Genomic DNA, 13,119 nt, shown 5'->3' with positions numbered 1-13,119 from the left:
CATCTCATGGGACCGACAGCAGCTTGCTTTGAGAAAGACCAGCTGCCAGCCAAATTCTCATCTACCTCCCACCACCACCACAAACCCCAGTGCTGCGCTTGACGCGCCAGGATGGCTGAAGCTGGCTGGCCCTGGGCAAGCTGAGGGTCCTGGCTGAGTACCGTGTTGACGGCCACTGGCCATGGGCAGCGCGGGACTGGCACAGCCTGACTTACTGTGATCATAACAGAGTTCCAGGTAGAAGAGAAGACGTCCGTGTCATTGTTCCTCAGGTAATGCTTCTTCAGCTCCTTGGTGAAAAACTCTCTGGTCAGCTGAAATGCACAAAGTGGAAATGTAAAGGCTACTGCCAACACCTTTCTCAAGCACTTCCCAAATCTCCCTTCTGTGAATGCTAAGGGTTGTTATGCTAAGGGTTGCTTGGTTGTTTTGGTTTTGTTCTTTTTTTTTTTTTTTTTTTTCTTTTGCAAACCTTAGAGGACAAACTTGGGAAAAGCCACTGGCTGAATTGTAATTACATCCAGGGTGAATGGCACCTGTTGAATAAACCTGTTGCTCATTAAAAATCAGGACTGAATTATATCTGTACTTGTAAGGTAATGTTTACACTTAGAGGTTGGTTGTTTAATTTTTAAAAGGTTTTGTTGTTAAAAATTTTCAGCATTATTTGAAAGTGCTTCATAAGTTGAAACAGGACTAAAATAGATTTTAGAAAGAACTTCCAATCCACACTCAAAGAGATCTTTAACTTACATCATGAGGTCTGCCATCATGATCTTCCACTCACTTTTCATCTCAAACCAGTTAACTTCCTACTAACAACAGGGGAACTGCTCTGAATTTACTTCCATGTGTGAAAAAGCAGAATAAAGCCTTAATATGAAACTTTCTGGGAATGAAAAGGAAATAAAAATCATATAACAAATATGAAATGTTCAAGTCAACTTACAAATCGGAAAAGAAGGACTATTTCCCTGACAATGCTTTAGATTATCTAAACTCACCCACACACATGAAGAAAAAAAATCCTCATTATATATTTCCAGTGTTTAGATAATTTAAACATTTTTCCTCAGGTCAGCAATATAAACAAAAGGAATTTCATTTACTCCTGTTTACATTTACAGTAAAACAGAAAACCTGAACATTTTGGCTCAGTGTCTTCTTAAAAAGTTAAGACACCTTGAAATTACATTTACTTAGGATCACTCTCTGGAGGACTACTAAATATACAAACCTAACACGATTCAATCTCATTGCCTTTCTATCAATTCAGGATAAAAACTTCAAGGAATCCCCTTTTCAGGTTCCCAATAGGTCTTCACTTGTGTGGTCCCTTCTCCAAAATACATTGTGATTTGTGATCCACAGAGGCAAATCTCTCCGCCACTGCAAAGGCTCAGTGAGGGGGGTTGGACTTGGCTGCATACAGCACTGCTCTAGGTTGCATATCTGCAGGATCAGGAATTAAGCTGCTTAAGCTGCCTGAAAAAGTCTCCTTTTTCTTTTTTGCTGTTGTTCATACAGCAGTGCACATGCAGTAACATATACTGCTATAAGTTGGTTTCGGGTTTTTGACATGCGACGTGAAATATCGCACATACATATGAATGAGATGCATGGGTGGGAAGAAAAGCACAAGCACAAAATTGTTTATTTCCATTGTAACTGCATCACAAAATTTAAGGAAAAAAAGAGAGGGCTGTGGTGATTCTTTAAAAGACCCCAAATACCACTTAATACTGACTTCTCTTTTAGAAATACAAATTAAGGCCAAATTTAATGACTAAATCAATAGTGGGTAAAAGTTTGTTACAAAGACTTGAATTATGCAGGTAGCTCAATCTCACTACCTTTTAATTAGATATGCCACTAATACCTAAATTACTTTTATGGGACAGCTATTAACTCATTTTTTGCTTTTGAATATTAAAATACCAGAAAACATTTTCCACTGGGAAGTTGGTGCACTGAGGGAAGGTCAGATTAGATGATGCTGAAATATGACCTCAGTGTTCTCCTTTCCTCCCCTTTCTCTGCGTACTTTATCCACACAGCATACTACCCTGCAGAGACAGCAGCACGTTTTTTTGACGCTTGTCTGTTTTGAAGTACAGACTTTGAAACTGATATTACCATTGGTAATAATCCCAGCCGGCTGCCTTTGGCTGGGTCTAAAAAAAAGTCATTTAAATATAAAGTGAAACCTTTATTTTGACAGCAGCAACCCCAGAGGAAATTGTTCAGAGTTTGTGTGCGATTTTTACGAGACTTGGCTTAAAACAAAGCCTAGTGCTGGAAGGGTAAGTTTGCCAGGAAAATAACTGATTCCATTTTGTTGCTCTTAAACTGTTTGTCCTGAGCATCTGACGTTCAGAATAATGGGGGGGGGGAAAATCAGCAGAAGCATCTTTCTTCTTTCAAAAAATTGCTGACAAAGGAGGATAACAGTCAACAAGACAGTCCTACTCATGTGCCTCCAGCCCCCCTCTTGCTGAAGCTAGTAACGGCACTGATGAGGTCTGTGCACATTGGAGTACTATGGCAAGAACTATTCAGAAGGGAGCAAAGGACCTTCTAAGCAAACTAGATCTTCGCACACACTTCTGACGACACAGCTATATCAGCCAGAGTCATGAACAATAACAGGCTGTTCAGCCATGGTTTTTCTAGCTGTGCTGGGGGGAACATCTCAAATACAGAAGCAGCACGTGCATGTGAATGTTTACATGCCAGTGAATGAAGTGGGACTGTTTTGTCACACAGGTTCAAAAAATAGCTTGGCTGGGACTACTGCAGCCAGATGAAGGGGACTTACGAAAAAGGCAGCATTTCTGCATAAAACAGGTGTGCCAGCACTGGCCAGGAATGTCACTGCCTTCTCATGCAGCACTATGTTCAAGAATACGGAATGCTGTGCAAGAAGCTGGCTTCATGGTGCCTGCTTGCAAAACAGGGAGCATTCCTGTCTATGGCTGTATCTGCCAGAGCATCCTAACCTTTCTGATACAGTACAGTGCTTGTACTGTAGGTACCCTGTGCTGCACTTGTCACTTCCACAGTGCCTTCTACCCAAGAGACCCCCAGCTGCTCAACTGAGGGATGGATGGTTCATGTTCTTTAGTTTTTGCCTTATGTCTGTGAAAACAGAGGTATCAGGAACCCAAGTGACTTGCTTATTCAGTGTCAGAACTGGGGCTGAAAATACAAGCATCCTGACTCCATCCAGAGCCCTGCCACTGGACTCATCCGTTCCCACCATCCTGCTTTCTTGCTTGCTAAGACAATTCACTAAGAAAGAGAGTCAAATACCCCTCCAGCGTTTTTCCCATCCAGACCTCTGAAGGGCATATAAAGAGCAATTCCTGTACGTAAGTGAAGTTACTCTTTCATAATCTCTCTCTATGGTTCACAGAAGATGTTCTTTTATGGGGGATCTTCTAGATGAAAAAGGGTTCTCTACCCTCCAAAATCTCCTTTACAAAGGAAGAGAAACTCTGGTACTCCCATAGCTGATTAACAACAGCCTTCCTCTTCAGAAACTGGTTTTAAACAGTTCTTTGGAAGTGCAAGTGGACTTGCAGATCACAGTAGCTCACCACTGCAAACATCACTTTCACTCACCTTACCACTACACTCTGCTTCACTGACTTTTCCTCTCATGTCAAATCTCAGCAGAAAACATCTCTTTTCTCCCTTATTTTTGTCTCTTAATCTCTTTCTCTCCCTCAGCTATTACTAATTTAACTCTATTGAGTGTTTGGGAGCTAGTCTGGGTGTAAAATGCTATACAAGAGAAAGCTGCACTGAGCATTATCTGGAAAGCAAATAGATAGAACCTGCCTTTCTCTTTTGTCTCATTTCACGCACCCAGTGGGGCCACAGCCATATGGACTGGTGCAATGACCATCACAGGAACCCACCTGGTAAGCTTCCAAGAAATTTAGGTTGTCTAAATGTGCCTTTACCTCCACATGCCTTGAAAGTAACTCGTTTCACAGGGAAGAGAAAAGCAGAACTGAACCTGACCTTACATTGCTACTGTGAAGAATTCTTCCTAACATGGGGTCATTGAAAGACCACTTTTGTCCCCACAGACATCCTGGCCAGCCATCTAGCCTCACCCTAACCCAAAGAGGACAACAAAAGTAGCCACAAGTAGTTATCAAGCCAGAGGAGCTACCACCAAAATATATAGCAACAGCAAAACAAGAGTTGGTTGTTTGGGTTTTTTTCAGAAGAAACCTGAGGAGAGAACAAACCACAAGAATTTGCAGACTGAGTTTAACTCCCGCATAGAGCCATCCCTAGCTATGTTGGGGTTTGATGTTCTTCATTCCTTCCCATTTAAGCCCTTCCTGTCAGTCATTCTGGCAGAGTGGGAAGCTGGTGATGCAGACAAGGAGACAAGCTCAAGAAAGACAGAAGTTTGTTCCCCTTCAAGTTTTATCTCACAAAACATTGTCAGATGCCACAGAAGTCTGGAATAACCACTGTGACCTTATCTTGCAAGATAACATGTCCTCACATGACCCACAGCTTACATGGGAGTGGAAGGTACTGATGCTTTGCCCAGAAGCAAGATGTAAGCAGGCTTTTCGTGACTGGGGGAGGAGGACACAGCCCCAGCCCTGCAGTCACCCCCACCCCCCAGGACTCACAGCAAGCCTGGCTATTTTCTTGTATCTTTTACCAGTTTTGCACAGGGAAGGTGGGAGCAGTCAGCTGCCAGCTGCTTGCCCAGCCCCTGCTCACCAGGGACCATGTTCTCTGTGTCATGAAGCCTGTACCTGGGTCTACAGGGCAGTTCCTACGTTTGCAGTCTGCGGCTTCGCTGAACCAAAGAAATTCTCTAAAAACTCCTAACAGCAGTGCTGTAATGACCAGAACACACCAGACCCCACCATGCTGCAATCTATTTATGGAGCAGTAGCTGTTCCCATGTGGGCATGGCCTCAAAGCCTAAGCTGGAAAGGGGCACCCACTGTGTGTACAGAGTGCCATTCAGATCTGCCACTGCCTTCAGATCTGAGGCAAAGCCAACAGACCACCAGCTTATACAGGGGGGTGGTGCTGCAGAAATCCTCTTACTACCTTCCCCAAGACCATCCTACTGCAGAAACAATCACATTGTCTTGCTGTGAGCTTCCTAAGTCTTGATTCTTTGCTTAGCAAAATCTTTTTATCTGAATAAAATTAAAAGTATATCCTGTCTCAGGAAAACCATCTTTATACATGGCCCTTCTATGCTCATGCCACATTTCTGTCATGTTCAGTACAGGGAATGTGTTGTACATGCTGTTACTACTGTCAGAGGCCAAAAAAAAGGATACTAACAGTAATTAGTGACCATCTCTACTGGCCAATATTTTTTCACAGCCATCACTCAGTCATATTTCAAAAATGGGATGACTTCAGAAGGATGGACTAGTTCAGTCAGGCTCTTTGCCCATGTGCAAACATGAAAAGAATGAACAAACCTTTGCTGGTTAAAGACAGAAATGAGACTACGCTTACTGCTAGTGTAGTAAAAGCTTAATATTAGCATAGGGGAGGCATGGTAGCCATAGAATAATATGTATAGCAACAGAGTAAAGAAAGGCTACATCATAAAAAGCTGTGGAGAGAAGGACCAGAAACTTGTAAGCAGGGCAATATGCAAAGGCTCCATTGATAAGACTCAAAAGGGGGAGCCTTGCTTAGGGCAGATCAGGAGGATTATCTTACAAGTAGCATTGAGAGGAATCTGGTGAGCACCAGAACATAAAAATTCAGGAAGGAATGTGATTAGAAGATGCACAAGACAGTTTTTGCACTGCAGAGGAAGCATTGGCTCTGTTGGCAAAACAGGTTTCACTATTAATATTAAACACATTCTATATTGAAAAGAGTTGGTTTTAACCTTAGTGTGACTTTATTTAAAACTTTCCTCTGTTGGAATGTGCAACTGGTTTGGCTTCAAGAGAATCAGGAAGACTAAAAACTCCAGGATTTCAGTAGTCCCTCAGTGTGTACCTCCTGTGCGTATAAACCACCCACCCTGCACATGCCAGGCTAGTTAGCATTCACTGGCTTGCTGGCAGATCGGCAGACTGAGGGCAGTAGTGAAGCAGGTTTGTCGGTATTTGTAACAAACAGTTGCTCGACAAATGAAGTAGCCACCCTCTAATACCATGCTCTAGCTGGGCACAATTCTAACGGGATTCGGAGTTTGCCCACCATCAGATACTCACATTTTCTCTGAAGATAAAAGCCAGGATTGCAGCCGAAAGCTCCGCCAGGAAGATTAACAAAATAAACATGAAGAACTGGAAGAGAGAAGATGCAAAAACAAATAAACAAAACAAAAAAACCCCCCAACAAACCAAACCAAAATACAGTAAGACCACATTACATGGAGGGTAACAAACATGCGGTGCATATTACCAATGAAGGTGGTTGAAGCAACAATTAGAAATAAACACAAGAGAAATCTGAAATTTTTTGTGTGTGTGTCAGAAGGTTATTGAAGGTCCTTCTGAAACAGAAGGCAGGCAGATGGAGCCAGAAGTACCATTGTGATCCCCAAGCACTGATTTATAAACAGTGTTTGAAATGCTGTGTACCGCGCATTTTGGTAAATGGAGAGAGAATTCAAACTACCTGCTTGGAGTGGGCAAAATCTTGTTTTGTTGTCAATTATCAAAGCTATAATGATTTTTCCCCACTGGAAATGTGCACGCACCACCCTGTCCCATTTGTCTTCTTGCTTCTGCAGTGGAAACAAAAGGAGCCTGGGCTCAAATGACAAAACAAGAAGAGTCAGATGAGCAGGCACTTCAGTTGCTAACAGAATGCTGTTGCTTGATTTTGCTGAACTAGTTAACTCCATAATGTATTCTTACTGCTTGAGTTTTCTGTGTGGCTTCTTTTTTCCAGCTCTGAGACACTTTTAATTTCACCACAGGAGGGCAAAGAACAAGTGATGAGAATGAACGATGCTTTACAAATTCACATCATCATCCATCAAGGGATCTCAGCATAGTCACTAAGAGGTCTAAGGTGGTGATCAAGTGATTAATCCCATCACCCTGCTAATTGCATTTCATTTACTGATTACTGGGAGACACATGCTCACCCAAGCTCTGGCACAGATCTGTGCAGATGTAGAAGCAGCCATTCCCCGATTTTCTCTGATAGGCTTCATTATCATTCCCAAACTGATTTAGACTTACACTGTGCGGTCTGCATTACAGATTTGTAACTGTTACTGTAGAAAAAACATGAGCAGCCATTAGGGCTGATGAGAAGTTGCTGATGGATCATCGGTGTTTCAGAACTTGCTCTCATTCTACATTTTGAGGAAAGTAAAAATCTGCTTATTATGTTTTGCCTTCCAAAATTAAATCGATTACTGATCTATGAGAGCACTTAAACAGCCAGCTGGTTAATGCATGGGACATAGCAGCCTCACATTCAAGTTCATGCTTAAGACTGAACACTTGAACACAGGTACCCCCCCTGCCCCATTCCAGGTGAACATCCTGAGGAGCGGGGTCTCACATGTTCATCAGAATTCCTGCTTTAGCTCCTGGAGATGGTTAGAGGTTTATTAGAAGTTTCCAGAAATCAATGTTTCATGTTTCCTTTTTTCACAACTCATCTGTTCCAGTTTCAGCAATGCTGTTCCAAAAAGAGCAGCAACTGCCTTTAATCCAAAGGATCCACATTTTTGTCCTGAAAAGTTTCAGGGGCTACAGCACCCATTTTACAAGAGTGCAAAACAGGACGTCTGTACTCAAAACCAAGCCAAATTAAGCTAACGTGGACTGTTCTTGTTCCAAAGCTGAATTCAATCCTGTGATGCAGTGTTGTATGCTCAACAGCACTTTGGATTCTAATTTTTGTGGAGTTCTTTTGCAGTCAGAGGGTCTTCAGGACAATCCAGAAGTTATTCAATGTCTGATTTGCGGGCCAATTTTTGTTCCTTTTTGTGAGTCAAGTCTGAATGCTGGGAAATCCAGAAACACTTCACAGCCTTGTGCTCAATGCAACATGTTAGGTTCCACAGTGGTGTTTTTTTACCAAAAGATCAGCAGCTTAATGAAAAATAAAAGTCCTTGCAACCATAGAAGCCAGAACCAAGGGAACACACATTTGTGCATCTGTCTTGTCCCTTCAATCTTCTGTTTACATTTGGACTAAAAGCTTCAGATATACATTATGCACCACTGAGTTCTCACTCAAGCAGCTCTCTGGCTTGTCAATTCTTTAACAACTTTGTAAGCGGACTTGATTTCATCTAGCAACTTCTCCCCAGCTACCAACCCGGGAAGCCTAACACTCTCCATTTTGCAAGGTGTTCCCGGTCTCTCTGGCATATACTCATGAACGGTTTGCCTTTTCAACACCTAAAACTTACTCCCATCAGACTTCTGGTTTCAGAGATGTTTTATGCATTTTAACGTCAGCTGGTGCGGCCCCCAAAACACTCAGAAATTAGCAACATATCTCTTTTCACTTGGTATCAGCACAGATCCTCATCCATGTGCTTCACTGCTGTTGGACATGAGATGACAGGTTGTTTAACAGAGTTGACTTTGATACCAGAAGCCCTGGAAGACCTGATCAAAGTGGAACACTAATTCTTCATCCAGTAATTACTTTTAGAATTTCTCCTAGTCCAGAGCATTACTTCCAGCTCATATATTTCTCACATTCCAAGTATAAAATAAAATAATAACAAAAGTAAATAAATAAAGCAGCGGGGCTCAGAACTATCTCTAAGAGACAGAAAAGTATTAACCACAAAATTAGGTGCACTGGCGTATGACTAAAACACCAGGAGGAACATTCAAACTGTGATGTTACTCTGTGACATTAAATCAGGAAAGAGCATAGCCCAGGGCTCCCTTCCTCCAGCCAGGTCCCCAATCTTTATTCACTGGACATGGTCCAAACTGGAAAAAATTACTCTCCTATTCAATTACAATCAATAATTCTCATCAAACTTAACTTTTAGTATCTTAGTCTGACAGAGACAGGCTTTGAAGTAACCTCAGGCTCATGGGGCCTGATCCTTTGCAGTTTGTTAGGTTCCTCTGGGCAGATCTCCATGACTTCACAGGTGATACATTTGGGTTTATGATTTACTTCTGAAGTGAGTCACTAGAAATCAAACCCACAACGGCTTCCAGAAAAGGGCTCTCATTTGCAGGCTATGAATTCAAGGGGTAGATGAGCCCAGGGCTAGAGAGAATTTTTCTCAGTGAAGCCACACATGTCTCTAGGAAAAAATGGTTTTGTGTACAAGAAAGGGGACTTTCCTGTTCTACTTGAAGTTAGAGACAAGACCAGCTTGTGCAAGATACAATCATAACAAACCACCGTAAGATCAAGATTTAAAAAAAAAAACAAAACCAAAACCAAAACCAAACATCAAAAAAAATCCCCAAACAAGAAAAGCAAACCCCAAAGGACCCAGAGGGAGAAAAAAAAGTTCACATTTGACAAAAATGAAAAATAAAACTAATTCTTTTTGTCTTTCAATACATACCTGGTAATTCCTTCCAGTAAGATAATGGCTAGAAACCCTGCAGCATCAGAACTTACAGTGGAGGTCAGAAATGACCTATTTTAGAGGCTAACTCTTTTTAAGTAGTACTTGATGAACACCCAGTCCAAAATTTAACCCTATCGTTCAGGGGCAAGTTTGCCCAAAGATAACAAATCTGGTTCATTTTTGGAGTAGACTAGGCTGCATGAGGGAGTGACTAGCTATTGAGATGGTGGTGGCAATGACAGGCCACCACGCAGTTCTGAGCTGTGCACTTCTGCTGACGTGGGGGGCTCCACTACACAGGTGTGTTGCTCTACACGTTCCTTCTGCTTTCCTGTGAACCACTGAGGAATGAATCCACAAGTGGAGCAGTGGGTTTTGGATGGCCAAGAGAGGACTATATTTGGTCACTTCTAAAAAAATAAAAAAACACCCAAACAACCAAATAGGACCATTTTGAAACTAAGCTTAACAAGATCAGAATACACTCCCAGACTCCATACCCACTGGGCTCACAGGGAAAAAGCAAATTCTTTATATTTCTAGCTGTGTTTAGAAGTATCCTAAGCCTATTTATTACCTGAGGGAAGAACAGCTACAAAAACAGACACCCATTTGCACGCTTATCACTGCACTATCTATCCAGTCACCTCAATTCTTGGGAAGCACCACAAGGCCAACAGAAAATGCAAGGACACTTACAAAAAGCAGGAGGCATTTGTTCTCACGGATGGCACCACAGCAGCCGAGGAAACCCAGCAAAAAGAGCATCGCTCCCATAGCCAGCATGATGTATGCTCCTGTGAAGAGCAGAGGGTTGGCAGCCACTATCTCTCGAAAACCTGTGGGATCCACAATGACCCAGATCCCAAGTCCCAGCAGGCATGCTCCTCCCAGCTGTCACGGCACAGGGAGAGGAGAGAGAGGGAGACAGGTCAACACAAAACAACTGCTGCAGAAAAATTTGATTCACTGCTATCTTTTGATCAAAGGTGTTCACTTGGAGAATTCATGTTTCTCTGTGGCATATATACTCTGCTGAGCAGGTAACTGCTTACACGCTGCTGTTAGTAACTCTTGCTTACTAAATGAGCCATTAGCAGCAAAAGCACTGTTCTTCCTTTACATGTCACTCTAACAACTGTTTACTCCCTCCCTAATGCTGAAAGACAAAGTCTCCAGCTGCTGCCACATCTGTAGGGGACAGCCAAGTGAAGGGGCACACATGAACCATCCCTGCCAGAGGCCAGGGTGGCTGGGTGCTCCCACCCTTCCTGTCAAAGACAAGAGCAACATGATCACCGAGAATGACTCTATGTTTGGTAGGAAAATTACTGTTTCCTAGCAAAAACCTCAGCAGGGCACCCAGGACTAGAAAACACTTTCTCCTGTCATTCAAGGACAGACCATGTATACCACTAGTTACAGCTTTTCCTCTGGTCTCCCTTGCCAAGGACAGGAATAACTCAGACAGCATGACTGCTGCACTGGCTTGCTGAATGTCTGAGCATCTCTGGATGCTGCAAAACCCTCAGTGATTGTTAGTGCAAAGCTGAGGGACTATTCTGTACCATGGCAATTTTACCAAATTACAGCCTGTCCTGCTGGGGAGCAGCAGGCTGCTGGAAACAGGAGGAACCAGGAGAGAAAGTGGATTCTAAATACTTACAAATATAAAGAAATTGAAAAGAAACATCAGGTACTTCATACAGCTCAGACAGTCTCCCTCCATGGTCGTCTTCAGGCTCCTTGATCCGATTCTTCCTGCAAAAAACCAGAACTTCCTTAGCACACTCATTTTGCATTGGAATGACACAATCCTGTCTCCACTTGTATCTCCCCCCAGATCCTGTGAAGTTCATTAGACAGAAGAGCTCATCTCTTACCCGAACAAGGCAACATAGCACAGGCTAGTAAGAGATTACGATTGCTGCTAAGTCCCTTTGCATTCTTCCAGGTCTAAAGACAGACAGAGTTGTGAAGAGGAAGGTCACAGGAGAGGAAAGGTCTAGCTTTGCTTGCAGAGTTAGATGCTGGGGGAAAAAAACCCACCCCTCTGCACATGAAGATTTTTTTTTTCCCTTCAGTCGTTAAAGCCTGTCAAGTGTAAGAAGCACTGAATGTACCTGCCTACTTCACACAACAAAAGGTCATATTGACACGGGAGCCAGAATAAGCTGTGCCCATGAGAAAGACTCACAAGCAAGCATGGGGACAGTTAGCTCCCTACAACCTTCCTGTACAGAATGAACGCCACACAAACATGGACAAGACTTTCAGGGAAAATTGCAGACATTTGGAGAAGCTGCGCTGGGAATGCCTGCAGTGTGTGGATGTGGGGGGGCCTGAGGAGGCTGTCCTCACACATTCACTCAGCCTGGGGCAAACATCTGCTTGTCATGCAGTGTGAAATGTTGCTGTGCCTGCGGAGTGGTCGTCTCTGCACCATTCACTGCACAGGGCTCCTGCAGGCAGAGCCCACAGATCCATGTCAGTAAGCCTTTAAGACCAGGAAAAAGTGCTAAGGAATCTTAAGCAGTTTTGAAACTCCATGTCTGAATGAGACAACAAACTGCTTAGGACAGTACTCCTATTGGAAGAGCAGCTATAAATCCTGACCACTGAGACTACATTGGAAGAAAGTTTCTGCTTGGTATTTAATCAAGTGACCATGCCTCCCAATATGCAATTATATCACCAAGTACCCTAGAGGAACAGACAAATAAATACATAAAATAGTAAAATTTTCACTGAAACAGAAAATTACTTGGAGACTGGAGCATCTCCCTTGTGAGGAAAGGCTGGGAGAGCTGGGCCTGTTTGGCCTGGAGAAGAGAAGACTGAGGGGGGAACTTATCAATATCTACAGAACATCTTAAGGGCAAGTGTCAAGAGGATGGGGCCAGGCTCTGTTCAGTGGTGCCCAGTGACAGGACAAGGGGCAACAGACACAAACTGCTACACAAGAAGTTCCATCTGAATATGAGGAAGAACTTCCTTATCCTGAGGGTGCCAGAGCACTGGGACAGGCTGCCCAGAAAGGCTCTAGAGTCTCCTTCAATGGAGGTGTTTAAAACCCGATGGGACACGACTCTGTGCACGCTGCTCTAGGAAACCTGCTTTAGCAGGGGGTTGGACCAGATGATCTCCAGAGGTCCCTTCCAACCCCAAATATTCTGTAATTCTGTGATAATGCAGTCAGTCATGTGACCATACCCAGGTGGATGCATACATACACAAACACAGAGGCACAAGTTTGCTTAGCTCCCTAGAGATGCCTTCCCAAAGCCCATGTGTTTCTTAACCCATCTCTTTCCTTTTCTCCACTGCAAATGCCATTCCCTAAACAGACCTGCACCCAATGATATGCTATGTTATTAACACACATTCAATTCACTTAAAAGAAAAAATTATCCAAGGTTTTCACCAGGCCAGAAATAAAACTATTTCTTTCACTCCGTCATCGTTTCTGTCAACCTGCAAAACTTGTGGGTGCTGCAGAGCCTCACAGGGTGCTTCCCTCTGTGACCATGGGAACTGCTCTGCTTTAGCCAAAAAGCTGAGAAAACCCGTAGCAGGCA

General features: G+C 43.2%; 1 protein-coding gene across 11 annotated transcripts in view; it reads right to left on the bottom strand.

Annotated features, from left to right (window-relative positions):
• TSPAN18 (tetraspanin 18) overlaps positions 1–13,119 on the bottom strand; it is a 133,780-nt gene that overhangs the window by 8,501 nt on the left and 112,160 nt on the right. For all 11 annotated transcript variants that reach the window (XM_056345403.1, XM_056345399.1, XM_056345410.1 and 8 more), the window contains 4 exons: positions 11,208–11,302; positions 10,241–10,435; positions 6,234–6,308; positions 216–314 (listed from right to left, as the gene is read on the bottom strand). In XM_056345403.1, coding sequence (XP_056201378.1) covers positions 216–314; positions 6,234–6,308; positions 10,241–10,435; positions 11,208–11,270 — 432 coding nt within the window. In that variant the 5' untranslated portion in view covers positions 11,271–11,302. The remainder of the gene's footprint in view (positions 1–215; positions 315–6,233; positions 6,309–10,240; positions 10,436–11,207; positions 11,303–13,119) is intronic.

Source organism: Falco biarmicus, chromosome 7 (assembly GCF_023638135.1).
Source record: "Falco biarmicus isolate bFalBia1 chromosome 7, bFalBia1.pri, whole genome shotgun sequence".
NCBI lineage: Eukaryota > Metazoa > Chordata > Aves > Falconiformes > Falconidae > Falco > Falco biarmicus.
This window is presented reverse-complemented; position numbering and strand designations above follow the sequence as displayed.